Source organism: Camelus ferus, chromosome X (genome assembly GCF_009834535.1).
Source record: "Camelus ferus isolate YT-003-E chromosome X, BCGSAC_Cfer_1.0, whole genome shotgun sequence".
Lineage (NCBI taxonomy): Eukaryota > Metazoa > Chordata > Mammalia > Artiodactyla > Camelidae > Camelus > Camelus ferus.
The window spans coordinates 92,375,793-92,402,791 of record NC_045732.1 but is presented as its reverse complement, the minus strand read 5'-3'; the positions used below and the strand labels follow the sequence as shown (position 1 = coordinate 92,402,791).

General features: G+C 39.4%; 1 protein-coding gene across 3 annotated transcripts in view; it reads left to right on the top strand.

Moving 5' to 3' along the window:
• Positions 1 to 16,630: 16,630 nt before the first annotated feature.
• Positions 16,631 to 26,999, top strand: part of OCRL (OCRL inositol polyphosphate-5-phosphatase) — a 46,278-nt gene continuing 35,909 nt past the window's right edge. For 2 of the 3 annotated variants that reach the window (XM_032474375.1, XM_032474373.1), the window contains exons 1-4: positions 16,631 to 16,889; positions 17,155 to 17,234; positions 21,933 to 22,012; positions 24,646 to 24,684. In XM_032474375.1, coding sequence (XP_032330266.1) covers positions 16,851 to 16,889; positions 17,155 to 17,234; positions 21,933 to 22,012; positions 24,646 to 24,684 — 238 coding nt within the window. In that variant the 5' untranslated portion in view covers positions 16,631 to 16,850. The remainder of the gene's footprint in view (positions 16,890 to 17,154; positions 17,235 to 21,932; positions 22,013 to 24,645; positions 24,685 to 26,999) is intronic. The other variant, XM_032474374.1, reaches the window with a different exon arrangement.

Genomic DNA, 26,999 nt, shown 5'->3' with positions numbered 1-26,999 from the left:
TGCCCCACTTCCGTCCACCCACCCTACGTCATGGCCTCCCCCCGTCACCCTCCCCCCTTCCTCCACCCCCCCCTCAACGATCGCGAGACTCCCCCTCCCCACCCGGAGCCCGGGCCGGCCCCGCACGACCAACTGTTGCCTGAGCGTGGGGCTCGGACAGGGGTGGAGGCGGGAACCCGCAGCCCGCGGCCCCCAGAAAATCTCCTTTCCCACACGCCCCCACCAGTCAGCCTGAGCTCCCCTCGCAGATGTGTGCAGAAGGAATCCTCTTCCCCTTAAATCTGCTCTTTGTACCTCGGGGCGCTCTCCCCTTCTTGCACAAAGAACTTTTCCTCTGCTTAATAGCTCTACTGTAGAAGGTCTGTATCACCATTTGCAAAGCCCAGAACCCCTTTGGGGACTGCCCTTTCCCAGGTCCCCAAACGGGGATTGGTGGTGCACTTCCCACCTTCGTAAATTCTGCAGAAGCAGAAGCACTCCTTGAATCTCCTGATGGCAGCTGCGAACATTCACTTACAAGGCAAAGCGTGACTCGGGGCTTTAGGTATAGTCGCTCTATTTTGAACTCATACCTCTCGATGGCCAGTGTGCAGTAGCCCTTCTTTTGCTCTCACCACTGAATTTTTAAACTCCTGGGGGGCAAGATCAAGGTCCCCACAGAACCTGTGGCAACTCGTGGTAGGTGCCTTAATAATAGTAGCTGGATTGAGTTATTGTGATTTTTGGTGTTCTCTTCGTATCCCTGTTGTTATTTAGTAGTAGTTCAACACCAATAAAATGCAAGATCATGGATATAAAAGCATTTTGTAAAAAGTATGCAAATGTCAATTATTAAATACTATTCTCCTATTTCTCCCCACCATTTATTTTGACGAATAAAGGGAAGATTTACATCTTAGTTTCTAAATTTCAGATATTAGGGACAAAAGATAGAAAAATGTATAGAAAACAGTATACCAAACAACAATCACAAACCCTACAATTTCCGAAATGAAGCAAATATTTTCCAAAGTGTAAAGAAATCATGATTAATTTCCCTCAACACATCTTCCTAAATTACCAATTTGAAATCAAGTGTGATTTCTGCAAATAGCAGAAAGGCACACAGTTGCCCCTGCCCCCAATATATCCCTTTTTCCTAGGGATAATACCCTAAATTCCTTTTTGTTTTAAAGCTGTGACTCCTTAATACACAAAAACCTTGTGACATTTTAGCTAGTATTGGTCATTTACACCTTAGAGTGAAGGAGTGTGAGATCCTGTTCAGGGACTGATTTTGAACAGAGAAAAAGAAGCCAAGAGCAAGACACAGGTGATTGAAGGAGTGTGTCACTGAGAGGAAAGAAGAGGCTGGTGGTGCTAGCTTTACTCTGAATTTACTTTCATTATGTTCGTCTCATTTACTTTAGATTTTGCCCCCCACTCCGTGCTCATGTTTCTCACCCTGAAGTACACATGTGTACTATCAAATGAATATTTGGAGTATAAGTATTAAAAATAGTTCTTATTTCTGAAGCATCGACTTTAGTCCAAAAGTGGGATGGACCTAAGCCACTTAACAGGTCATTTGAAACACGATTTTTCTACTAAAATGCGCAGATGTATTAAGGACTGAACTGCTGAATTTGAAGTGCCTCAAAATAAAAGCTTGAGACTTCTAGTTGGATACCCTACCCCTTCCCCACTAACTGTCCAATGCCCTTGGTCACTAAGGGTTGTGTGGTGGGAAAGTTTGAGAAGCACTTGAAAGAGAAGGATGCTGTAATACATGCAACCACCTACCTGACTTGAGAAAGACCCTTCCAGACAAGGGCAATGGAAGAGTTCTTTATCACCAAACTGCAGCTATGGGAGGATAGAAATCACCTTTCATTGCCTGGGGCTTCACAGGAGAAAGGCTTAAGAAATATCTGTTGTGTATGTATGTGTTCCTGCTTGCAAGGGTCCTTTATTCGATTGTATTTCTCATTGCCAATGTATGATATTTCAGTTACATCGTTAGCTACGTGCACTTTTGTGAGGAAATCTGGGAAACTCACATCCTGTCATAACACCTTTTCTCTGGGAACATGTGTTCCAAGTTCCCAAAAAAGAATTTAGAAATTAATTTGGGGGACAAAACATATCTGTACATTGGCAATTGTCCCTGTATGTATAATGTAATCCTTCCTTTTCAAGATAACACGGCTCAAAGTGCTACCGAGTATAAGTTTGGCTGGAGAGGTCAATGCTTGGTCCATAGACCTTGCCACAGGATTCATGTAAATATTGCCCTTTGGCTTGTGGCAACAGCTGCTATTTACAGAGCATGTGCTATTCTTATTTGCAAATCGGCCTAAAATTCATGATCTGTAGACTTTGTTCTACAAGTCACCTCCTTTCTGATCCTACACAACATCTTGCTCTGTCTGCTATGACTTTCCCCTATTATGTCTTTTCATTTGAAATGATCTTGAATTGCTCTGCTCCATTGAGATTGGAGAACAAAGCAAATTTTTATTTTATTTTATTTAGAGAACCTTTAGGTCGTATTTGGGAATCTCAAAATGAATCCTACTGTACAGAAGAATCTGTCCATTTTGTCTGATTATGATCATTGTAGAAGTTATCCAATAGTCACATTTTCACATAGCCAAACTTGTTGAATAGCTACCAGAACGCGTGTCCAGTGACAGTATTAAATACGTTTATAAAGTTCCACAAAGGCAAGGTCAAGGGCTTGGTGTTCCTTCTCTTATCCTGTATCTGAAATTTATCACTGAAACCACAGTATGACAAAAAAAAACACATTGTGATCCCACTAATCAATGTTCTTCAGAAACTGGCACAAAAGATTCTGGGGACAGTATCTTGCTTACCACTGTAGTAACCATTCTGTTCATATCAGTGAGCTTCTGCACCATTCTTGTTAAAGACATTGATGATAGTGACATTTTTGAAAATGGGACATTTCCTCAGTACTCTGTATATTAAGGAAAAGGTAGTGGTAATAGCTAGTACACATCTCCCAATTCTTGAGCACTCACTATTGTATCAGACACTGTGCTAGATTCTTTCCATATGACATTGCTAATCCTCCCAGTAATTTTATGAAATAAATATTATTATCCCTGTGTTACAGATCAGAAAACATAAACTTAAAGAGGCTACATAACTCATCTAAGGTCTCACAGCTAGTGAGTGACAGAAGCCAGAGTCAAATCCCAGATTGTCTGGCTCCAAACTTCATCTTTCCACTTCACCTTTATTAAGTAATCTCTACTTCACAAGGCTTCCTCCTGGACTGTGGAAATCATATTGAGAAGATGACTGAAAAATATTTCTGCCAATTGTCTCCATGGTGTGCCCCCTGAGTTTATGAGAAGAAATTGTCACTCTTAAGGCTCTGGTACTATGGACAGCCAGATAATTTCTTCAGCTCCACATAGAAGTTGTTGTAAGGTAGAAGTTGGAGAATAATTTGGGATTCTTGCATGTACCCAAAGTCAAGTCTTGGAACAGTAATGGACCCAGGACAATTTGAATGCAGGGAGGGGGAAAACCTAACAACTTAGATGTCCAAGAAGAAGTGTTTGGAGAATATTGTATAGTACGTTCATAATGGAATACTATGCAGTCAGTATGAATGATTATGTATATATGTATCTGATGACATGGAAACATGCTTCTAATAGATTGTTAAGTGAAAAAAGGCAAGCAAGAAAATAGAGTCATCTCATTTTTGCAAAAAAAGAAGGAAAGGAAAGAAAGAAGGAAGGAACTATTTATATAAATAGATTTCCACAAAGGAGAAAGTCTGGAAGATTATACTGTAAATGTTAACAGCAGTTACAGCAACGTGGTAAGATTATGGGTGACTTTTTTCTTATTTTTGCTTTTCTACTCCTAATTTTCCTTGATGAAGGTGTTCATTCTTATAGATAAATAATGTTTCAAAATATATATATATATATATAACTGAATCATTTTGCTGTATACCTGAAGCTAACCCAATATTGTAAATCAACTACACTTCAATAAAAAATACAGGAAAAAATAACATTTTCACAGATGAATCAAAAAATATTGCTCAAAACTGGACAAGTTGAAAAATACCTAATAGAAAGAATAGGAGCCAGTAGATAGGGTAAGTCAAAAAAGTGAAAAGAATAGTTTCACACTGAAGAGACAATGCAGTGATGTGTAATGTAATGGAAGAAGTATAAATCACTGTGCTGTTTACAATAATGTTACCTGGTTAAGGAACTGGTTGTGTTTGTTTTTTTTTGACATTATCATTTTAAGTTGCACGTGAAAGGATTTTTTACTTTTAAAATTTATCACTCAAACCCTAGCTCAGGAAAAAGATACAGCCAGATTTTTTAAATACTTCCCTCCCTGAAATTCTACACACCCATGCGTGCCCTGAAACATAAAACACATGTTAAGTAATGTGAATTGGGTTTGCTAAAAGCAAATGGTGAATATTATTAGAGGGAGAATAGCACAATTATTACCAGCTTGGGCTCTAGAATCGGAAAGGCTTGGAGTTCGAATTCTACCAAATTGTTTAACCTCTCTAAGCTTCAGATTTGCAGCTGTAAAATGGATAAAATAATACCTAACCCAAAGTGGCTTTATGAGGACTTAATGTAAAAGTATACATATGTAAAACATTTAGCATGGTCTTGGCATGCAATATGCACTCAATGGATGATAATTAACAAAAAGAAAAAAGCAAGGTGATGCTTTGAGCCAAGGAAGAAGCCAGGATATGAGAAAGTTAGTCCGAAAGTCGGTCCTAAACTAAAGTGGAAGTAAGGCAGAACTGTTGTTTGCCAAGTGATTTTCTCTGTTCGTTATCATTTACTGGGGTCAGCAGTTTGGTGCAATTACACTTCCTCAAAGGTAAGTTATGAAGAAAGGCAGTAAATGAGGAAGAAGAAGGTCAGGACACTTCGCTACTTAGACTGTGACCTCCTTGAGGACAGGGACCATGTCTGATACTTCTTTGCTTAAAGGCTACATGATGTGAGGTGGAGGGAACGGGATCAGGGGCTGGCTCCCCAGTGACAGTGTGTCCTCCACCTTCCACACGTACCCTTCAGGTGTTAAGTTGCCCTCCGGTTTCTCCCACTTTGCTTCCTTTAATTTTGCCCTAGGTGTCCATTTTGAACAGATTTCTCATGCATAATAATATATTTATAGAACACTTTTTAAGGCTCTTTTACAGCTTACTCACTACGTGTAGAATAATATATCAAGACCAATAGGGAGGAGGGTAATAGTCAGTGGTAGAGTGCACGCACAAGGTCCTGGGTTCAATCCCCAGTACCTCTGTTAAAAAAATTAATCTTCTGGAAGAGTTTGAGAAGGACTGGTGTGAGTTCTTCTTTGTATGTTTTGTAGAATTCCCCGGTGAAGCGATCTGGTCCTGGACTTTTATTTGTAGGGAGGTTTTTTATTGCTATTTCGATTTCATTTCTAGTGATCGGTTTGTTCAAGTGGTCAGTTTCTTCTTGATTCAGTCTTGGTGGACTGTATGTTTCCAGAAACTTGTCCATCTCCTCTAGGTTATCCAGTTTGGTTCCATATAGTTTTTCATAATATCCTCGTATGATATTCTGTATTTCTATGTTACTTGTTTTAATTTCTCCATTTTCCTTTCTTATTTTGCTAATTTGTGCTCTCTCTGTTTTCTGCTTTGTGAGTTTGGCCAGAGGTTTGTCAATTTTATTTACTTTTTCAAAAAACCAACTTTTGGTTTGATTGATTTTTTCTATGCTTTTTTTTTTAATCTCTATTTTATTTATTTCCTCCCTGATCTTTATAATTTCCTTCCTTCTGCTGCCATTTGGGGTTTTTTGTTCTTCTTTTTCTAAATTCTTTTAGCTGGTGGGTTAGATTGTTTATTTGAGATTGTTCTTCTTTTTTGAGGAAGGCCTATATCGCTATAAACTTCCCTCTTAGCACTGCCTTTGCTGCTTCCCATAAATTTTGTGTGGTTGTGTTTTCATTTTCATTTGTCTCAAGGTATTTTTGAATTTCAACTTTGATATCATCATTGACCCATTGGTTTTTTAATAGCATGTTGTTTAATCTCCATGCTTTCCTTTTTTTCTCCTTCATTTCTCTGTTGTTGATTTCTAGTTTCATGGCATTGTGGTCAGTAAAGATGCTTGAGATAACTTCTATCTTCTTAAAATTGTTGAGGCTTCTTTTGTGCCCAAGTACATGATCAATCCTAGAGAATGTTCCATGTGCACTTGAAAAGAATGTTTATCCTATTTTGGGGGGGTGTAATGCTCTGAAAATATGCACCAAATCTAATTTTTCTATTATATCATTTAATTTCTCTGTTGCCTTATTTATTTTCTGTCTGGAAGATCTGTCTAGTGATGTTAATGCAGTGTTAAAATCTCCGAGAATGATTGTATTCCCATCAGTTTCCTCCTTTATCTCTGTTAGTAACTGTTTTATGTACTTAGGTGCTCCTATATTGGGTGCGTATATATTAATGAGTGTAATAGCCTCATCTTGTATTACTCCTTTAATCATTATAAAATGTCCTTCTTTATCTTTCTTTATGGCCTTTGTTTTAAAGTCTATTTTGTCTGAAATCAGTACTGCTACACCTGCTTTTTTGGCTTTTCCTTTTGCATGGAATATCCTTTTCCATCCTTTCACTCTTGATCTATATGTGTCCTTCTCCCTAAAGTGGGTCTCTTGTATGCAGCATATTGAAGGTTCTTGCTTTATTATCCAGTCTGCCACTCTATGTCTTTTGATTGGAGCATTTAGTCCATTAACATTTACAGCTTACCCACTATGTGTAGAATAATATATCAAGACCTGTAGGGAGGAGAGTAACAGCTCAGTGGCAGAGCACATGCACAAGGTCCTGGGTTCAATCCCCAGTACCTCCATTAAAAAAAATTAAAAGATGCCTTCTTTAATAAAATAGGAACTCTGATGACTTGCAAAGAAAATGGACTAGGTCCTTGTCCTGAGCCTAGACCAGTGGTCTCAAACTTTAACACACGAGCATCACCTGGAGGGCTTGTTAAAAACACAGATGTGGGACCCACTCCCAAAGTTTCAGAATGGATAGGTTTGGGGTGTGGCTAGGAATTTGCCTTTCTAACAAATCTCCAGGTGATGCTTATGCCACTGGTCCCGGGACCACACTTTAGAACCAGTGACCTAGAACAGGGATCAGCCAGCTTCTTCTGTAAAGGGCCAGAGAGTAAATATTTCAGGCTTTGTGGGCCGTAAGGTCTTTATTGCAATAACTAAACTCTGCTGCTGCAGCATGAAAGCATCATAGACAACAGGTAAATCATGAGCATGGTCAGCTTCTAATAAAATTTTCTGTATGGACACTGACGTTCAAATTTCATGTAATGACATATTATCTCTTTTTCGACTTTTTCAACAATTAAAAAATATAAAAGCCATTGTTAGGTCAAGGGTCATACAAAAATGAGCATCAAGCTGTGTTTGCTGAGCCCTACCTGAGACTAACTATCCCAGGAAGACAAAGCAAACACAAGTGGAAAAAAGAGACATAACAAAGCAATAAATATGTGAGTAAGTGTTTAAGCTCGATAGCAATCAGGGCAATGCAAATGAAAACCACAGTGAGATTCTGCAATACCTCCACTAGAATGGCTGCGACTTTGAAAAGATGAACGATACCAAGAGTTGGTGAGGATGAGGAGCAGTGGGAACTCTCGTGTCATACAGCTGAGGGTGCAAATTGTACAAGGACTTTGGAAATCAGTTTGGCGTTCTTTGCCAGAGCTGAACACACATGTACCCTATTGTGAAATGGAGAGAGAAACGGAGATGTGCCACCCAGATTCCCCTTCAAGGAAAGACATTCTGCGTAGATATGGGGAATGCCATCAACAGATAGCCTACAGCTGCCAGCTCCTTGAAGGTCTGCTTTAGCTGCAGAGATTTGCTTTGCCCAAGGTCATGCTCTCCCGAAGATGAATGAGCAATGCAGCCGTGTAAATGAGCGAGGCCTGACGCAGAACACACTGATGGGCACTACTTGTTCCAAAGCTCCACACCAAGTTGGTTCAAGCTTTATCAGACTTGGATCACAGCCCGTCTTCTCCCTCTGCCCAATCCTTCTTCCCCTGCCTTTCTTTTGCAGATGTTGGTCCTAATAAACATCTCGCACTCAACATCCCATCTCAGCTTTTGCTTCTGGAGAGTCCAACTGGTGACATCTTTGATCCAATAATTCCACTAAGATAATCTACCCTAGAGAAAATCATTCTTTATGTACACCAAAATCTATGTATGAGAACATTGACAGCAGCTTTTGTTTGTAATCACCGAATACTGGAAACCACCCAAATGTCCATCAACAGGAGAATGAATGTGACATATTCATGTGGTGGAATATTATACATCAGTGAAAATTGTGGCTTTATATATCTACATGCATGACATAATACTGAGTGAAATAAGCAAGATATAAAAGAGTACATATTGTATGATGCCATCCATAGAAAGTTCAAAAACAGGCAAAAATATCTGTGGCTGCATTCATAATTGACAAAACTCTAAAGAAAAGCAAATAAATGATTACCACAGAAGGCAAGATAGTAGTTATATCCAGAGATGATCTTCAAAATCTTTAATGACTGGTATGATTCAAATCCAATCAGACAGGAGCTTTATACCTCATGAGAGTATGCTAGCTCTATACCAACCCTGGTTTAATTCTGGGTGGGGGAAAAAGGGGTGGTCAGAGAGAGAGGCACCTGGTTTGGGGGTGTCTTCCAAAATGCTAGCAGTGTTTGATTTCTTGACCTGGATAGAGGTTACATGGGCATTCACTTTGTAATAATTTGACAAACTGGACATATATGTTTTATGAACCTTAGAAGAAGGAAAAGTAGATATATTATAGGAATATATAAATAAATACTTTGTAAACGTTTACTTTAAAAAGTGTAACTGTAAAGCACTGGGGAGATGGTGGAGGAGTAGAGATAAGAATGATCAGACCTCATGCAGAGCTCAGCCTGTGCTAGCTCATTGTGTGCTTGTTTATTCTGTAACAAAAAGATACAAAACAGACCTTGAGAAATTCCAAGAAGTTCTATAAAAGGTACACAGAGAGAAAGGCTGTTGTTCAGAAGAGGGAGCATTCTTTTCCAGCTGAGAGGTAACTGGAGAAAAGCTTCAAAGAGGGAGGACTATTTGAGGTGAGCAATGAAGAACAGGGAGGGTTGCAGCAGGTACAGCTGCAGAGGAGGTTGGGGTGGGGGTTGGGGGAAGACAGCAATACTAAGATGGGTGTAAGAATGAGTAGTATGTGATCAAGAAATTAGTCAAGTTGATTACAGCAGCATTTCCCAACGTGTTTTGCTGCTTAACATCCTTAGGAAAATTCTAAATCACGCATTGGTTTTTATAAGGGCTACCTGTCTGTTCCACAGACTCCTATCAAATAACTATGGTGCTAGGTCCTGGGTGCTCGGTGCTCAGTATACAGCCGTAGCAAGACAGACAAGGTGGTGGAGTTTACACTGCCTATATCTGGACTTAATTTCTCTTTACTGGCACCATTCTTCCCGAGAGCAGAAAACAATCTAGACTTATCCATGTAAATTCAGTCAAGTCAAAGTTGTGTGTGTGTGTATTCCATGTTTAAACTCAATCAGATTTAGGAGTTTCCCCTTCTCCCTCCTTCTTGACCATCACGTTGATTTTGAACTCCAGAGTTTATGTAAGACTGAAATAGCAGTGGTGGGGAGGAGGTGTTCACTTCTTAGGCTCTTGATATATTCTTCACTGGCCTTCCCTGAGATGTCCAGTCACCCTGTCACCCATCCCTGCTGCCATCCGTTAAGGCAGCCAACTCCACATCAGGCCTCTAATGGCCCCGGTCCCTCCTGCCACCCAGTGCTGCTTCCCCTTGTTATAACCACAAGATTCCAGCTTCTAAGATTTCTTTTTCTACTCGCCTCCTTCTCAGCTCTGAGGCTCTTATCTTAGGATGGAGGGATGGGGTGAGGGACATAACATGTCTTACCCAGCAAGTATTCTTCCCAAATATTTCTGTCTTACACCCTGGACTGCGACATAAAACAGTAACCTAAAAACCAAGAGTATGTTCTGTCCTTCATTTGCGACATCTGCGTTGGCCTTGAGACCAGCCTCGTGTGTCACGTCCTGCCTCGAAAGGTCACAGGTTTGAGGGTAGAAGAGCACTTGGTTAATCTTTATAGATCAACCCATTAGATCCATCACAGTGTAGATGAAATGCCGCAAATAGACAACTGCTTTCAAGACCTGACTGGAATTCTTGAATTTTGTGCTTTCAAAAATATTGGCTTGTTTACTTTAATAATATTTGTGTTTAACTTCTAAACGATGATATTAGAGAGATGGTTTCACTTGGCAAATGTGGATAATTTTGATTCCTGCTAAGTGAAAAACTGACTTGACTTCAGCCATAACTCTATTTTCTCTTTTAGGGTTTTCAAAGTACCAGAGAAATAGCTATGTGCTGTGTAAGAATTTTGATCAGATAAATGCAGCTTATGGGTCTGATGAGTATCTCTTTGAGAATTTGTAGAATTTTAATCATTTTTACGAGTCTGTATTTCAACATCAGCATCTCTTTGATTCTTTATGGTTATATGTTAAACAGCTTGTGACCAGTAAAAATAACTTAACACTCTATAAAGGTCAAGACCAAGATAGCAAGTTAGAAGTATTCAGCTGGACGATCAAAGGAGTATCTGGGTCATGAGCATGCCCGCCTGCTTGCTACTAACCACTGCACTTGTTCAGTTCTTAAGGGAAATGCTGGGTCTGGCATAAGGTTTGTGAAGAGTAGTCTTAGGAGGTAACTCTGAAAAGGTTTGTTCAGTACAGAATCCTTTTTAATAAATTTGAACTCCAATTTATGAGGGAAAGTAAGCCTGGGTGATGCCAGACCTGGCTATGGGATTTGTGAAGCAGAAAGGGGAGCTTGGTCAAGGAGAATGAAATGGAGGTGGAGGGTGAAGGGAATTAAGAAACTAGCCAGGACTGGAATAAAGCAGCGAAGGGAAGGTGAGACGTAGGGGGAGAAGGAGGGCCTTTAGGGCCTCAGGTGCCAAAGGAGACCAGCTCCCCTGCTCTGCCTGTCCCCTTCAAATGAGCCTTTCCCACCCCAAATTCTATAAGGAATGAAAAGTAGAAATGGAAATATACAAGTACAAATGAGCTCTTCTTTATGCAGCTCTGCATGGAAGGCACTATCTATGTTGGATTTGTGTAGAATAAAAGCGAGGCTTTTCAACTAGTGGTGATTTAAAACTCAATGAATCATTTATGCCTCTGCTCAGCCTGCCTTCCAGCCACTGGCTGCTGACTCACCTACGCGAAATCTTCCTCCCCAGCCTCATCTATGTTAGCCAGGCCTGCTTTTGCCTTTGCAGGCCCTACGCTCTCTTGCTTGTGAAGACTTCAGCCAGCAGCGTATGAAACGTATTAAAATGCACCCCCATCCTGCATTAAAAATTTATATTTTTGCTATAAATTTTTGAAAGGGCTTTTGTAATTTTGCTCTTGAAATTATTGGTCTGTGCATAACTAATTTCACTTATAATGGCTGTGATTTCTCCATAATCATTATGCATACTTAGAAATTCTTGGGAAGTGAGAAGATCCAACCTAAAAAATTGTCTTAGAAGACAATGGATTTTTTTTAATGAAAGTGAAATTTAATAATTAATGAGCTTGATATAAAGTTATATTTTGTGGCCTTTTAATTAAATTATTATTTTTTAATTTTCCATTTTCTTTTCGTGTTTCATAGTATGTTTCTAAGAGCTCACTTTTTAAATTTCATCTCCAGAAAGCCTGTAAGTCCTAAGCACTTAGTTATAGTTGTTTAACGAATAAAAGACAGGCACTGAGCACCCATTTACGTGTGTGAGTGTGTGTGTGTGTGTGTGTGTGTGTGTGTGGCGGAGAGGGGGTTGTGGTGATGGTGAGTGGTGAGACTTGTGTTTTCTCAAAGCTAGAATTTCATTTATTTGAATTTTGTTCAAGGACCATTTAACTCTCTCCTTTGGATGTCTTATGTGTAAATACAAGCATAAGGCATAAGACCTTTATTCAGTTAGGCAAAATGCCATCTGATGAGGATAAGTGAGAATTACCAGAGCTAGACATTAAGGAATTTACTATAGAATTGACAAAACTTGAGTTATGCGATATCAGACATGAAGGAGAAGCAGGGTTCACAGATAAATCTGAAGTTTCAAACTTGATAACTAGTTAAATCATAGTATCATTAGCAACCATAAGTAAGTCAGAAGGCAGTGGTGGATAAAATAATGATTGTAGCCAACTTACAAAAAATTACTTAACACATACAGAAGCATGTAAGTAAGCATGATCCTGGAAGAGATCCTGAAAAAAGAGATACAAAAATTCGCTGCAAGATCAGATCAGGCCCAGGGAAATGATGAAATTAGTCAAGCTTGCCTTCATCCCCCTCTGCTGGCCCTAGGCTGAGTGGATACATATCTTTACCCAACTTTGACTCTGGGTCAGTATACATCCTAAACACCACTTCAGACTCCCTCACCCCATGACCTTCTGCTCTGCCTGCTATACTAATTCCCAAGCCTACTGCACCTTCTTGGGATAGTTTCCCTACTCCTGATTTCCATCTGCCAAGTATTGCCAGAGAAAGTTACAGACCCATGCTGATGTGGACCACTACGGAAATCCACACCATCTGCCTCCAACTGAGCGCTCTCTGTTGCTCTAAAACCCTTTATTAACTTTTCTGGAATCTCTACCACTCTCCAACAGTGCCTATTCCCCTCTCCTCTGCCTTATTCAAGTCCCCAAACCCTCTCCTCTCAACTTCAATTTCATCAGAAATTTCATCAGATAAAATGTGATCATTCAGGTAGAGCAGTTACCATAGTGCCTGGCGCCTAGTGGGTTCTAACTAAAATACTTACTGTTACGATGGTTAATATTGAATGAATGGCATAATGTCTTATTTAAAAATTTGGGCACTGGAGTCAGAGAAACCTGAGTTTGAATCCTGATTCTGCCATTTACTAGCTAATGGGCAAGTTGCTAAACCTCTCTGAGTCTGTTTTCTCATCGTTAAAATGGTAACAATCATATTACTACTTTACGGGGATTTAGTGAGAATAAATGAAAATATGTACTTGAAGCCATGAGGAGTGTGTCTGTCACATGAGTGTTCAATCTTAGGTGCCAGGATTATTATTGTTGTCATTGGTAATAAAATATGCACTTACTACTTTAAAAAAAAATCATCATCTCCCTTGTGAGAAACCACAGTTTTTAGTGTCCTCACCTTAATATAGTTCCATTTCTTCATAACCTCTTATTCTTTGCAACAAATATTTGAGTCCATCACTATCTGCTGGGCGCTGTTCTAGGTGCTGGGGAAACTGTAGCCTTGGAGGAAGAAATATCTCTCCTCTTCTCTAAGGTTGATTCCTCTATCTGCGTCTTGGATCCTTGTCTTTCCCAATCACCAATGGATTTTTCTTGCAACCTTTCTGCCTCCCTCTTATAGTGTCTTAAATGTCCTCCTCTTCCTTGACTCCTTCTTTGCTTTAAAGTGGCTTCAGGTTTTGTCATACATTTCTGTTTAATCCTTCTAACTAATGTAATTAAAATTGTATTTCGCTCCTTTTTATTTCCAAACTTCTTCAAAACATGGTCTCTCGTCTCCATGTCCTCAGTATACAATCTCACCTCAATTCCCTGTAATCTTGTTCCTACTTATACCATTTATTGAAACCATGGATTTTGTGGTCTCCAGTGGGCTCCTGACACATCCAGAGAAAGTCTCTCAATCCTCATTTTCCTTGTCCTGTTTTCAGCATTTGATGTGGCTCTTATTATTTCTTTGTTTTTCTTTCTTTCTTTATCTTTATTTTTCTTTATTTTTTCCCATATTATTTATTTTTCATTTTCATTGATTGCAAACATTTTCAAATGCAGGAAAGTACATGGAATGACATTACCAATATCTGTACCCTCCACTCAGATCTATCAAATCTGGCCACATCAACTTTCAATTGTGTTTAAAGAAATAAATATTACAGATGGAATTGATACTCCCTGTACGACCTTCCCCAGTCTCAGTCCTCTTGGATTTGGTGATGATCGTGCTCTTTCAGGTTTTATATATTATTACTATTATATCTATGTAGCCATAAGCAACATATAATATTTTCAGACTTTATTTAAAGGGTCTACTGTGCATGTTTTATAATTTTCTCTTTAAGCTCAACATTATATTTTGAGTTTTAACTCTGTTTATACATATAACTTGAGTTATTCATTGTAATTTCAAAATAGTATTCAACTTCATGAACACCATGATTTATTTATTCATTCACCTACTGATGGACATTTAATTTGCTTCCATTTTTTTAGAGTAACAATAATGCTGCAATGAACATTCTTTTACATGTGTCCTCGTGCACAAAGGTTAGAATTTTGCCCTGGTCTGTAGCTAGAAATGGAATTTCTGGGTATTACCTATACAACTTTATTATACAATGTCAAATTGCTCTTCCTAGCAGTGATCAGAGTTCTATCTGTTCTACATTCTCAACAACACTTGGTGTTGTCTGAATTTTTAAGTGTTTGTCAAACCATGTGTAATAGTATCCCATGGTTTTAATTTTCAATTTCCATGAATAGTAATGAAGTAAAGCATCCTTTCATGTCTTTATGGGCCATCTGAGTTTCTTTGACTATGAATTGCTTATTTATATATTTTGTCAGTTTTTCTACTAGGCTTCTTTTTTTTCTCACTGATTTGTAGGGGTTCTTATACATTCTGGATATGAATTCATTCATTCATTCACTTAATCAATATTTTTCCAGCATCTACTCTGTTCCAGGAATGGTTCTAGGCACTGGGAATGCAGGAATGAACCAAACAGACAAAAATCCCTGCCCTCATAGAACTTACATTCTAGTGGGGGATGGTAAACAAGAAACAAAATCAATAAGTAAAATAGATAGAATAATGGCAAGTGATAAATCCTCTGGAGAAAAATTAGCAGGGAGGAGGGATAGGGAGCATGTGTGTATGGGAGTGGGAAAGGAGATTGTTGAACTGCAATTTTAAGAAAATTGTCTAGGAAGAACTCACTGAGAAAGTGTCATTTGAGCAAAGACCTGAAGGAGGTGAGAGTGCAGGCAGAGTGAGCAGCATGTGCAAAGGCCCTGAGGCAAGAGTGTGCCTGGAAAGTCATAGGAATAGCAACAAGCAGTGGATTAAGCAGAGTGGGTTGGAAAGAGTGGTGGGAGAGGAAATCACAAAGGTGATGACAATTAGATGTGTAGAACCTCAAATTAGCCCTTGTCAGTTATATGCATTGAAAATAACTTCTAGCAGTCTGTGGCTTGTCTTTCAACTTGTTTAAGTTGTCTTGAAGTGCATGTATTTTGAAATTTAATGTAGTTAATTGTGTCAATCAATTCCCTTATTGTTTTTGCTTTTTAGTGTCTTAAGTAATCATTCTCATTCCCTATTCCAAAGTCATAATGATATTCTGCTATTTTCTTCTGAAAATTGTCAAGATTTGCTTTTCACACTTACATCTTTAATCCACCTGAAATTATTTTTTTCTCTATGGTGTGAGGTAGGGATCTAATTGTATAATTTTCCACATGGATTATCAATAGTCCCAGCACCATTTAGTAGATAATCCATTTTCCCCCACTGATTTTGAAATGTCACATATGCTGCAAACCAACTTTCCATACACATATGGATCAGTTTGGTTCTATTGGTTTGTTTACCTGCATACCACACTGTCTTAATTACTATAGCTTTAAAATCTGTCTTGATATATAGTCCATTGTAGATTCTTGAGCAAATGAAACACAATTGAAACATTACTCTGGGAAGAATATTCTTATGACTGTCAAGAGAGTAAAATGGTCAAAGGAGATATCACAAGGGCTTACAGTAAAGTGATGGCAGTGCAAATGGCGAGAAAACAAGGAATCTAAAAGTCATTCCAAAGAAGATATTAACAAGACATGTTGGCTGATTGGATACAGAGAAATTAGAAGAGAGGAAGGAAGCATATGGCTTTGAAGTTTCAAGCCTGGGTCGCTGTATGAAATAACGATGAGTTAGTCTTGTCATTCAGTGCTGGGGTAACAATGGGTTATATTAGGCAAGGGATCTGGGCCAGGGATATATATGGCCTTTGCTTGCTTAGAGGTGACCTTGAGAGGGCCAAAGAAAGAGCAAAGGCTTGAGCTTTGGGGATTTTTCCAATTTACGGGATGGAAGGAGGGGGGGGGGGGGCACATCGGAGAGGTAGCCAGCACGGTGCATTCGATTAACCATACTAAGGATTTTTGAATGGATGACGTGGGTCCTACTAGCCCCAACACCTTTGAGTTCCCGCATAGGTATGACTGCTTTGTTTACATGGCAATCTTCAAAGTCCCCAGAACAATTCTGGTGTCACAGGCCGCACTGAAAACGTATTACTTGCTGGACGTGGTGGTGACGCCCCCGGTCCGTCGGGTCTCTTCCTGCAGTTCCGCAGGTTGGCCGCAGGGGGCGGAATCTGCGGCGGCCTGGAAAACTGGCGGGGGCGGGAGGCGCCGCTCTCTCTCGGGTCAGGCTCCCGGTTCCCGGCTCCCGGCTCTCGGCTCTCGGCTCCCGGCTCCGGCTCCGGCTCCCGGCGCCCGGCGCCCGGCACGGAGCCGTTACCCGAAAGACGCGCAGCCGAGGCGAGGGGGTGTGAGGACGCGGGAGGCAGTGTCGTCGGATCCGCCCGCAGTCCGCAGCCCCGCTGAGCCTGGAAGCCGCCGGGATGGAGCCGCGGCTCCCGGTCGGAGCCCAGCCCCTTGCCGTATCCGCCTGAGAGAAGGGGGAGGGGAGGCCGCGCAGGGAGGGGGCGGGGGTCCGCGGGACTGCGGAGCGCGGCGGAGGGGCGGGGTGGGGGCGGTAAGGCCTCTAGGCCGAGCCGAGCGGGGGAGGGGGGCCGACGCGGGAGCTGATGCCTCGGACGCCGGGGACGGAGGGTGGGCAGAGTGGCGGGGGCCTCCCTACACCCCGCACCGCGAGTCCACTCCGTGGCCGCGCTTCTAGAGGAGACCCTTGACTGGCGCCCGCATACTATCGAGGGTATGGAGATGAAGGGTCCTCTCCGGGAGCCCTGCGCCCTGACCCTAGTCCAGAGGAACGGGCAATATGAGTAAGTAACCACCTGATACCCACAGAGGAGGGGAGCCTGCCATTACCTCCCAACCCCAAACCGCGACCAGCCACCCATCCTCCTCCCACTGAGGCCTCGCAGGCAACAGGTTCGGGCTCAGGTGTGAAGTGCCAGTGCTCTAACCAGCGGGCTTTGTCCCCAACTTCCAAGCTGGTAGATTGATTGCTTCTGGCCGTGTGGCTCAGTGGAAGGACTCAATGGGCGGGGAAGCAGGAAGCCTGGGTTCTTGGTTCCTGCCCCTGCAACTGACATGTGTTGTGTAATCTTGCAATAAAGCTCTCTGGGCCTTAGTGTCCTCATCAGTTAAATAAAAACAGTAACTGCCTTACCTTATAGCCTTTGGAGTTTTAACTGGGAGACTAATAAATGTGAAAGTGGTTTACATAAAGTAAAAGTACCATAGAAACGCTTCATTGTTAACCTTACAGAAGTGCCTTTTCTTAACCTCATTCAACTGGTTCCTCCAGTCTCCCCACCCCCTTATTCCATTTGCTTGAAGGCATATTCATTAATTCAGTAATGATTTTGTGTAGGCCAGTAACTGCCTCCCTTATTGACTTGACTGTTAGAAAAAGTAATGAAATGCGTAGAAATGTAGACGACGCTTGGGTTACCTTCCATTCTGCCTTGCACATAGGAGCTCAGTAAAGCCTGTTGACTGATCAAAAGATTTTTGAGAAGCCATCACTACAGCTGCTGATCTCACTCCCTTGCCACTAATCCCTCATCTTAAGAGAATCCCTGGTGACCATCACATATCACAAGTCCCTGTCCCTGTGTGCCCATGCCACCTCCCTTAGTTCACTGGTTTCTTGACATCAGACTTTAAAAATTGTTGATCACTTAAAACCTGCCATCTCCCAACATTGGATTCTGCCTAAAAGTAGAGTTTTTCTCAGTCCTGGTTTTAGATTGTCCAGACTCAGTCTGTATCTATGCTGTCCAATTTACATAGAAGAAATTCCCACTGGCCTAGCCTGCCCTTTTCTGAGACTCCTGGTGCCACTCTAACTGGACGTCAGCTGGTTCTATGAAGTAGCTCTTCCCTAGGTCCTCCTTGGTCAGTTCTGCTGATGTGAAAAATTCATTTTATTTTTCCCAGATTTCAGCAAACCCCGAAAGACGAGTTTAATAAAAAGTAAATTCAACAGAAAAGTGAATTGGAAAGTGAAACACAACTGCCACTTTCAAAGGCAAGAATAGGGTGGGAAGATACCAGCCTTGGACAAATCGGTTTCCTCTTCTTAAAAACAAAATTAGGAAGGTTAAATAAAATAGCTACATTGTTGACATGACCACAGCCCAGGATCTGGTCCCTTGGTTCAGTAGGTTTGGAACTCTGTTCAGCTGATAAGGGAGTGAGCAGCTGGCCTTGAGATAAATGCCTCATTCTATCTGGTCTCTTGTTTTAGAAGAATTTTTAAACTTGCAGTGGTAGCTCTCCTGACTATTTGTGTCTTCCCTGTAGAGAAATCAAATTCTGTGTTCCAGTTGTATATAAGCTATGAGCATCGCACAGCTAACACTCAGTGGCTTGGTATGCGCCGGGTACTCATCTGAGCACTTTCATGAATTAGTTCATTTAACCTTCATGTGAAGGTTACTGCGAATTCGTAGTATTATCATCATCATTCCCCTTTTCCAGATAGAGAAATTGAGGCGCAGAGAGGTTAAGTCACTTGTTCACAGTTGGGAAGTAGCATAGCTGAAATTTGAATCCCTGTAATATATCTCAGAATTACACTGAGAAGTCTCTTTTGAAATTATATATTGGAGACATCTAATACAGTCATCTCATCCATTGTCCTTAAGTTCTTGTCCTGTGGGTGTCTTCTCTGACTTGGGTGTCCAGAACTTTTATTTTTACTTTGGGCCTTTTTTATCCTAGAACTTGGAGCCGATTGTAATCTTTAGTCCTGTAGTTCCTGCTATCAACAGTAGGAGAAATTTACTTTAGAGACTAAATTTTTTGGCACGCAATGAATCAAACACTGACACTCATATTTTCAAGGCAAATGGATTATGAGGCAACCTATTGTTTCATCTTTAACCTTCCTTGAACAAATCAAAGTATTTCCTAGGGATGGTGCTGAATCTGCATTAACAATTTGTTACTCTTTTCTGTTTCCAGCTACCAAATTCTGATTTCTGTTGTTTTGCCATGTACCTATTATTTTTCATCTTTCTGTGTTGTTAGGAATGATTATACCTAAGTAGAATTTTTATATTTATTTCTAGCTCTACTCTCTTGCTATAATTTATTTAGTGACTAACACATAGTAGATGTTAAATATTTGTGAAATTGACTTAAATTCCCAGTTTGTCTTTGTTTGGTGATGGATTTTTGGGGAAAGTTTGCACTTCTTTTTTTAAATTGAGATATAACAGTATATTAGTTTCAGGTGAACAACATAATGATTTGATATTTGTATATATTGTAAAATGATCACCACAGTTCGTCTTGTTAACATTCATCACCACACATAGTTAACAGTTTTTTTCCTGTGATGAGAACTTTTAAGATTTGCTCTCTTAGCAACTTTCAAATACACAATACACTATTATTAACTATAGTCATCATGCTCTACTTTACATCCCCATGACATGTGTTTCATAGCTGGATGTTTATACCTTTTGACCCCCTTAACCATTTGACCCACTTCTCACCCCCTGCCTCTGACAACTACCAATCTGTTCTCTGTGAATTCAGTTTTTTTGGTTTTTGTTTTTAGATTTCACCCATAAGTGAGATCATTTGTCTTTGTCTGACTTATTTCACTTAATGTAATACCCTCAAGGTCTGTCCGTGTTGTCTGTTTTGTGATGGTTTTTAACAATCACAGTGAAGTCCAGTTGAAGCTTTCCTGCTAATGTTTAACACCATTTCTAGTCTATGTTACTTGGAGATTATATTGGTTTGTGTTCATTTGACTGAAAATAAGCTCTTCCTCTTTGACCCTTGCTTTGTCAGCCTTGTCTAGTTTCTGGTCTCCATCTGGATTTATAGGACTCTGCTCGACTCATGAACTTTGCAGGCTGAAAAGGGCCTGCCCTTTATTCCTCTAGTCACCTTACAGTATAAACCCCTGCACAGTAGGCAAGCCGGATCAGAGCAGAAAGACAGCATTAATACGTTTATTTCCCTTAGTTTTGTCTAAGCAGTTCCTTTCCCCATGTTATCTCCTTGAAAGGAAATTCAAAAAGCTAAAACAACAAGCCCCCAAAAGACAACAAAATAGAACTCAAACCCTTCAAAACAATTACATTTTTAACATCAGAATTTGAACAAGTACATTTAGAAATTCATCTCTGTTTATAGCTGAAGTTTGTTTATTCAACCAATATTTATTGAGCATCTATTAGGAGACACAACTGTATAGGATAAAGTCTTTGCTTTCAAGGAGGTCAAATCAGTGAGGGAAATAAATGTAACTATAATGGAGTGTGTTAAGTGCTCTATTTGAGGGGCAAGCAAAGGGCATGAGGCCCCTAGTTCTGCTTGGGGGTATCGGGAGGGGCTTCACAGAGGAAGTAATATTTGAGCTAGGTCTCGGGAAGAAGAGAAGTGTGTTCCTGGCAAAAAGACCCACCTGACGAATGACTTGGGGAAAGGTAGGAGATGTTCAGAATGGCCATTTACGAGTAGGTTATACCTTGATTCTGGGCCACTAAGGACAAGTAGTAAATGAAAATTAGTATTTCAGGGAAGGGATAGACGGGATTTTAAATTTGTAGAATAGATAAGCAAGATTATACTGTAAAGCACAGGGAAATATACACAAGATCTTACGGTAGCTCACAGAGAAAAAAAATATGACAATGAATATATGTATGTTCATGTATAACTGAAAAATTGTGCTCTACACTGGAATTTGACACAACACTGTAAAATGATTATAAATCAATAAAAAATGTTAAAGAAAGAAAATTAGTATTTCAGGAGCACATAGGAATATAGAAGTCTTGCCATTTGGTACTGGGGGGCCGAGTTCAGTCATGTTTACTTAGAAATACCAACATGAAATTGGAAATCAGGGTTAAAACACAAGGAATATGAAGGCAATCTGGTTGTGATATCTACGCCTTATTGGTCACTGGGATTATTTTGACTGATCCAGCTGGCTGGGCAACTTCTCTTACTTCTCCATGAACCTATATACTTGTTTGAAGAGATAGAATCATTCTTTGGTAAAAACCATGGGAATATAATCCGAAAGCTAATTAATGAAATTTCTAATTCATTTATTCAACGAACTTGAATGACTGCGATGTGCCAGGCACAGTACTTGGTGTTGGAAATACTGTGGTGGAAAGACAGCCATAGTCCTTGCCCTGGTGGACTTCACACCTGGCTATTAGTTCCTCCCTCTGGTATGCATGCTCTGAAGGTGTGTGCACTGTAATTCACGCTCTTAAAATGGTAAACTGTTTTTAAGACAGACTATTTTATGTCCTTGATAGCATGGAACAGTGTGGGCATTCAGATATTGATCACCACTAATATCCTTTTAGACCTAGAGCAATATGTAGCTATCATGATGCTCAGATCCAGGGAACAAGATACAGCAAGTCTAATAAATACAGACTAGATTTGTATAACAGGACAGCAATATATTTTATTGTTAAATGTTTGAGTTTTTCAGTAGCTCTTCGTTGATGCATTCTTCTGTTTCCTAGGCTAATAATCCGGTTGCACAAGAAGGAACAGCATGTTCAAGATATCATTCCTATAAATAGCCACTTTAGATGTGTTCAAGGTACTAACTTTAATTGCTTAGCTAGCTTTATAATGTTTTCCCTTGGTCATTATTGCATTGTGTAATATATATTGAAATTTGTCACTGCACATAAAATGAAATGTATTACTCTTTATGTAGAAAGATAACATTACTTATCTACCATTGAAAAGATGATAAATGCTTCGTCTAAAAGTGCTGAAGGACTATATTGAAAGATACATATTCTCACCTACACCCCTGGCTGGGGTTAGAGATGTATGTAGTCTGTTATCTATGTAGGTAGTCCTTTATTGCTGATGGACCTGTATGTGGATTTAAATCACATTCTTGGGTTTAAGTGACACTGCTCATTGTAAAGTTATCAAGGTCACTTGGATTCACACGCATTCAGCACTTTCCCCCCACACTATTTGAAGTTAAAACATTGTAATACCTTACACTTAATTGTGCTGATTCTCAAACCTTGACATTGGTGACTCATAAGCAAATCGACTCTGGGGAGGAAATATTTGGCTTCCTGCCCTCAAATTTGGGGAAAGAGAACAGAAAATCTGTTGTTTCATCTGCTACAAAGAGACTCAAAAATTGGGAGGTTTGTGTGGGAGGTGTTGCTTCTGTCATCTCACACTGCTCCAGAAAGGAAATTGATGATTAGAGAAAAAAATGCATTATGTTTCTGGGAGGTCTGTTGGCTTCATCAAATAGACATTCTGTATCAGCCGTAGCTTCTCAGAAAACTCGAATCCTACCTTGTGTGAATTCTTTTCTTAAACTATATTCAACTTTTATGATCATGAAAGTAACATATGTATACTGTAAAAAGTTTGGTAAGAACAGAAAAGTATAAAGAAAATGAGTAAATTCACATTCTTTGGAGATAAATATCTAACATTTCTCTTCTTTCTACACATGTAACTTTCAGGGTGAGTGGGACTCATACTGTATATAGTTTTTTGTCTGTTCCACATGCCATCACGTTATGTATGCTTTTTCCATGCTGTTAATACTGTATACTATTCCATTTAATGGTCTATAACATAATTATTCCCTGTATTTGACATTTGGGTTATTTTTCATTAGGATAAATAAGTAATAAAACTTCCTGCACGTCTCTTATTTCCTTAGGATTTATTCCTGTAAGTAGAAATACTAAGTGAGCATGACTTTTTAAGAGAGCGTGTATTAAGAATCAAAAATCCCACAAAAATAACATCCACATTGTATAGAAGAATGAAGTCTTTTATTTAGCCATTTAACCTGCCCTGTGTGAGAGAGACATACTGAACGGGTCACCTGCATGTGGTAGTAAGTCACTGTGCTGACCTCACTTTTCATGGTGTAGTGCCCTTTGTTACCTCCTCAGCTCTTTAAGGAGGAGAAAAGCCAAAGAACATGGCTTTAGTATCCTATCAAATCTGTATCTTTTTGTATTGCTTCTAGAGTTTCTTTTACCCTGTTTCTCTTAGTATTGTTTTTAATAAGAAATAGGTGGGAGATGGTTAGATTGGAATCTAGGAAAATATGTGTGCGTGCACACAGTAGTTCCTCACAACAAAAGGAACAGTGACCTCCTCGAGTTTTCACATCCTTTTTGTTTCCTGACCTGTACATCTATTTTGAAAAGTCTGTAAGTGCTTAGATTTTAAAGAATTAAAGTTACTGAAGAGCAGTGGTGGACATATAATACCTATGTCCTGATGCACTATTGTCGCTTGCTTCATTCATCATGCTAGTGAGAGCATTGAGACTGTTCTCTGTTATTAGACAACCTAGTTCCTTACCAGTTACTTCTGTTGTGCCTGAATGATGGAGCCAAATATACAATCCAGGCTTGTGAAGCAGCTAGAAAAGGCTGAGACTGCTCCATCTGGCCAAGGTACATCCAAACTAATCCTAAGGGGTCAGTACCCAGAGTTTAAATAGCCGAAAGGGTCTAGCAGGTGCTGTTGGCCAAATCCTGGAAAGTCAGAGAGGAAGAGATGGGTTGGGCCTAGACACTAAAGGTTAGGAGGGAAATCCGGGCGAGCCATGGAGAGGAAGGAGAACTCTGAACTTGCAGGCTGTCCTTTGCCCCATTTTATACTTCCTTGTTGGGTGTGGTAAGCCTTGGACCCACGGATGTTAATGGTAGCCTGAAGAGAAAGAACTTCAAGTTTTCTCTGCTTCTGTATGGGGCAGCGGTGGAAGAAATGAGATCACTGGGGAATTTTCAGAGACTACATTTCAGTTCAGAAAGGCCTCTAGGCCTTTGGGGTCACTTTGTTGGCTTTTTATAAAAATTATCTAAATGACAGAGTCAGATTATTTTAAATTAGTATGTTATAGTTGAGGGGAATTAAACTCACCTTCCCTTGGATTAGCATGTTATATTCCCTGCTGTCGTCATTGCTTGATTTGCTTTGAGGCATTCCATTTGGTTACTTGTTCAGTTCTTTTTTCTTTTAGTTGAATTGCTCACAATCTTTAGAACCTAGTGCTATTAAAAACCTTTTTAAAAAATGGTAAACAAAAAAACAAAGGATTTTTTAATGTGTTCTAAAATCTAAGAGTGGTGGTTGAGATAGGCAGTTATTTAGTTAGCTGTCTACTTCTTTTGGTTGTAATGAACAGGTTTTTCTCCCCTGATCCTGTTCTTTTTTCTTTTCCTTCAGAAGCGGAAGAAACTCTTTTGATTGACATAGCTTCAAACAGTGAGTATCTTTCTGAATGGAGTTGATTTTCATTCAACATATACTTACTTGAATACCCACTGTATTTAAGATACCCTTTTTACATATCTTTTATCTTATCATCTTATCCTGTATTCTCCATTTTCTTAAGGGAGCCATACATATTAGCACTGCCTTCCAAAAATATTTAGCCTAAGCTTAAGAAAAAAACAGGTGGCTGGTAAGAATCTTTAAAAAGTTGAAAATCTGATCATCTGCTTTTCTAATGCTGAACTTCTTTGAGCTACCAGTATTGTTGCTCTCAGTTAAGTCATTGCTGTGGAATTGAATATTGTAGGAAGGGCTGGAAAATATTTAAAGCACATAAGGTTTATGAGTGTTTTTTTTTTAAACTGCTGTTATGTTTTAAGCTTTTTTTCCCCCACCCACTTTTTATTTTTACATGTTAAATCATAATGTTTTCCTTTATTTGTTATATTATTTTGGGAGGCTACAGAGTCCCTCTTTTACCAGGGATATTTTTTTTCTTAAAATAATTTTGGCCTTTTGTTTAAGTCTCATCCTCTCAAGGCATTCTTGTATTGCTTGGTTTTTTCTGAGGAGAAGGTAATTCGGTTTATTCATTGATTTCTGCTTGGAAGAGGTACTGGGGATTGAACTCAGGACCTCTTGCATGCTGAACATGGGCTCTACCACTTGAGCTATATCCTTCCCTCCCCTCAAGGCATTCTTTATCAGAGAGAATGTGGTCTTCCTTCTCACTCTTTCCATCTTATTTTTATATGTTTGAAGCAAATCATCACTGATTCTCTGTGCAAGTTGTTCTCCATTTATCATCTAATTGTACTATGTTCACATGGGGAGGAGAAAATGGGCACTTTAATGCTACCATGACTACTCTGTGGTTGCTATGGAAAACAGTAAGTGATCACATGAATCTAAATCAAATGAGTTGCCTTATCTCATGGTTGAGACCTTGGATGAATGGGGCTTGACCCTCAGCTTGGGGCTGTGGGTTTATACATAGTTTTGCTTAGACACAGTCCCTGGCCTTGGCACCATTATTTAGTATTGAACAGTTTAAACAGGCTTTTTCTGGTTTGGGTTTAATTTTTTTTTCCTTTGGTCACGTATTTTGGAAGTCTTAAGGGCTGTTTACTGAAAGGCTAAGTAAACCCAGCTTCTGGCTTTTACTGCAGATATCCAAGAAAGCAAATAGCATAATATCTATGTCTTATTATGCTTTAAAAGGAGAAGGCAAAAATAACACTAAAAAAGCAAAATTTGAGCAAAAGCAGTTCAGCAGTGACTGATGTTGCTGCTGAAATAAGATACCTAAATGTCCTGTTCTTGGTGTAGAGATAGGTATTTGATCCAAAGCTGAAAAGTAAACTGAGCTGTGCCTTTTTATCTTATAAGCACCTAATTTATGGCATTCGTTTTGTTGGCCTCTCCTGCATAGAAGTTAGCCATGTGTTACTCTATCCGCAGTTCAAGTTACTGAATCATAGATGGGAAGTAGTTAAGTAACCACTTGAATAAAATCCTTTGTTATTTCTACCTGTTTATTAATATTTGCAGTGAAACCAGATTTTCTCTTGATCCTTGGACTTCATATATAAACCTTCAGAACACACAGTATGTTGCCGGAGGGAGACCTTGGGTTTGTTAGGAAGGCCTGATTTTAATGTAACTATGTATTTTCCTGCTGTCTGGATGTTGGTATTAAACATTAAAAATTTTTTTTTCAATTATAGAGGTAATACATCTTCATTATGTACAATTTGGAAAATTCAGAAAAGTTCAAAGTATCAAATTAAAATTATGCTCCTGCAACCTAGTGATCACCACTATAATGAACATTTTTATATATCTCCTTCCAGTCTTTTATTTATGTTTTTACATAATTAGAATCCTCATATGTGGTTTTAATCCTGCATTTTCATTTAACATTATATTGTGACCTTTTCTCATGTAATTTAAAATTACTTAAAAACATAATTTTAATGGCTAATATAGCACCATAGATGTGTGCCAAGTTTTATTAAATTTACTCCTTTATAAAATTAACTCACTGTCCAGGTACATGGTATATCTCTACCTGTTCAGGTTCTCTTTATATCTCTCAGTAACATTTTGTAGTTTCTTCATATATATCATACATTTATGAGTTAAGTATTTTATGGTGGATTTTATTTGTTTGCTGCTATTGTCAGTGGAACCTTTTTTCTCTTATCTCCTAATTTCTTATCACTAGTATACAGAGCAGGCTGTTGAGTTTTAGATATTTATCTTTTATCCAGCCACTTCACAGAAATTTATTTTTGATTTGAGGG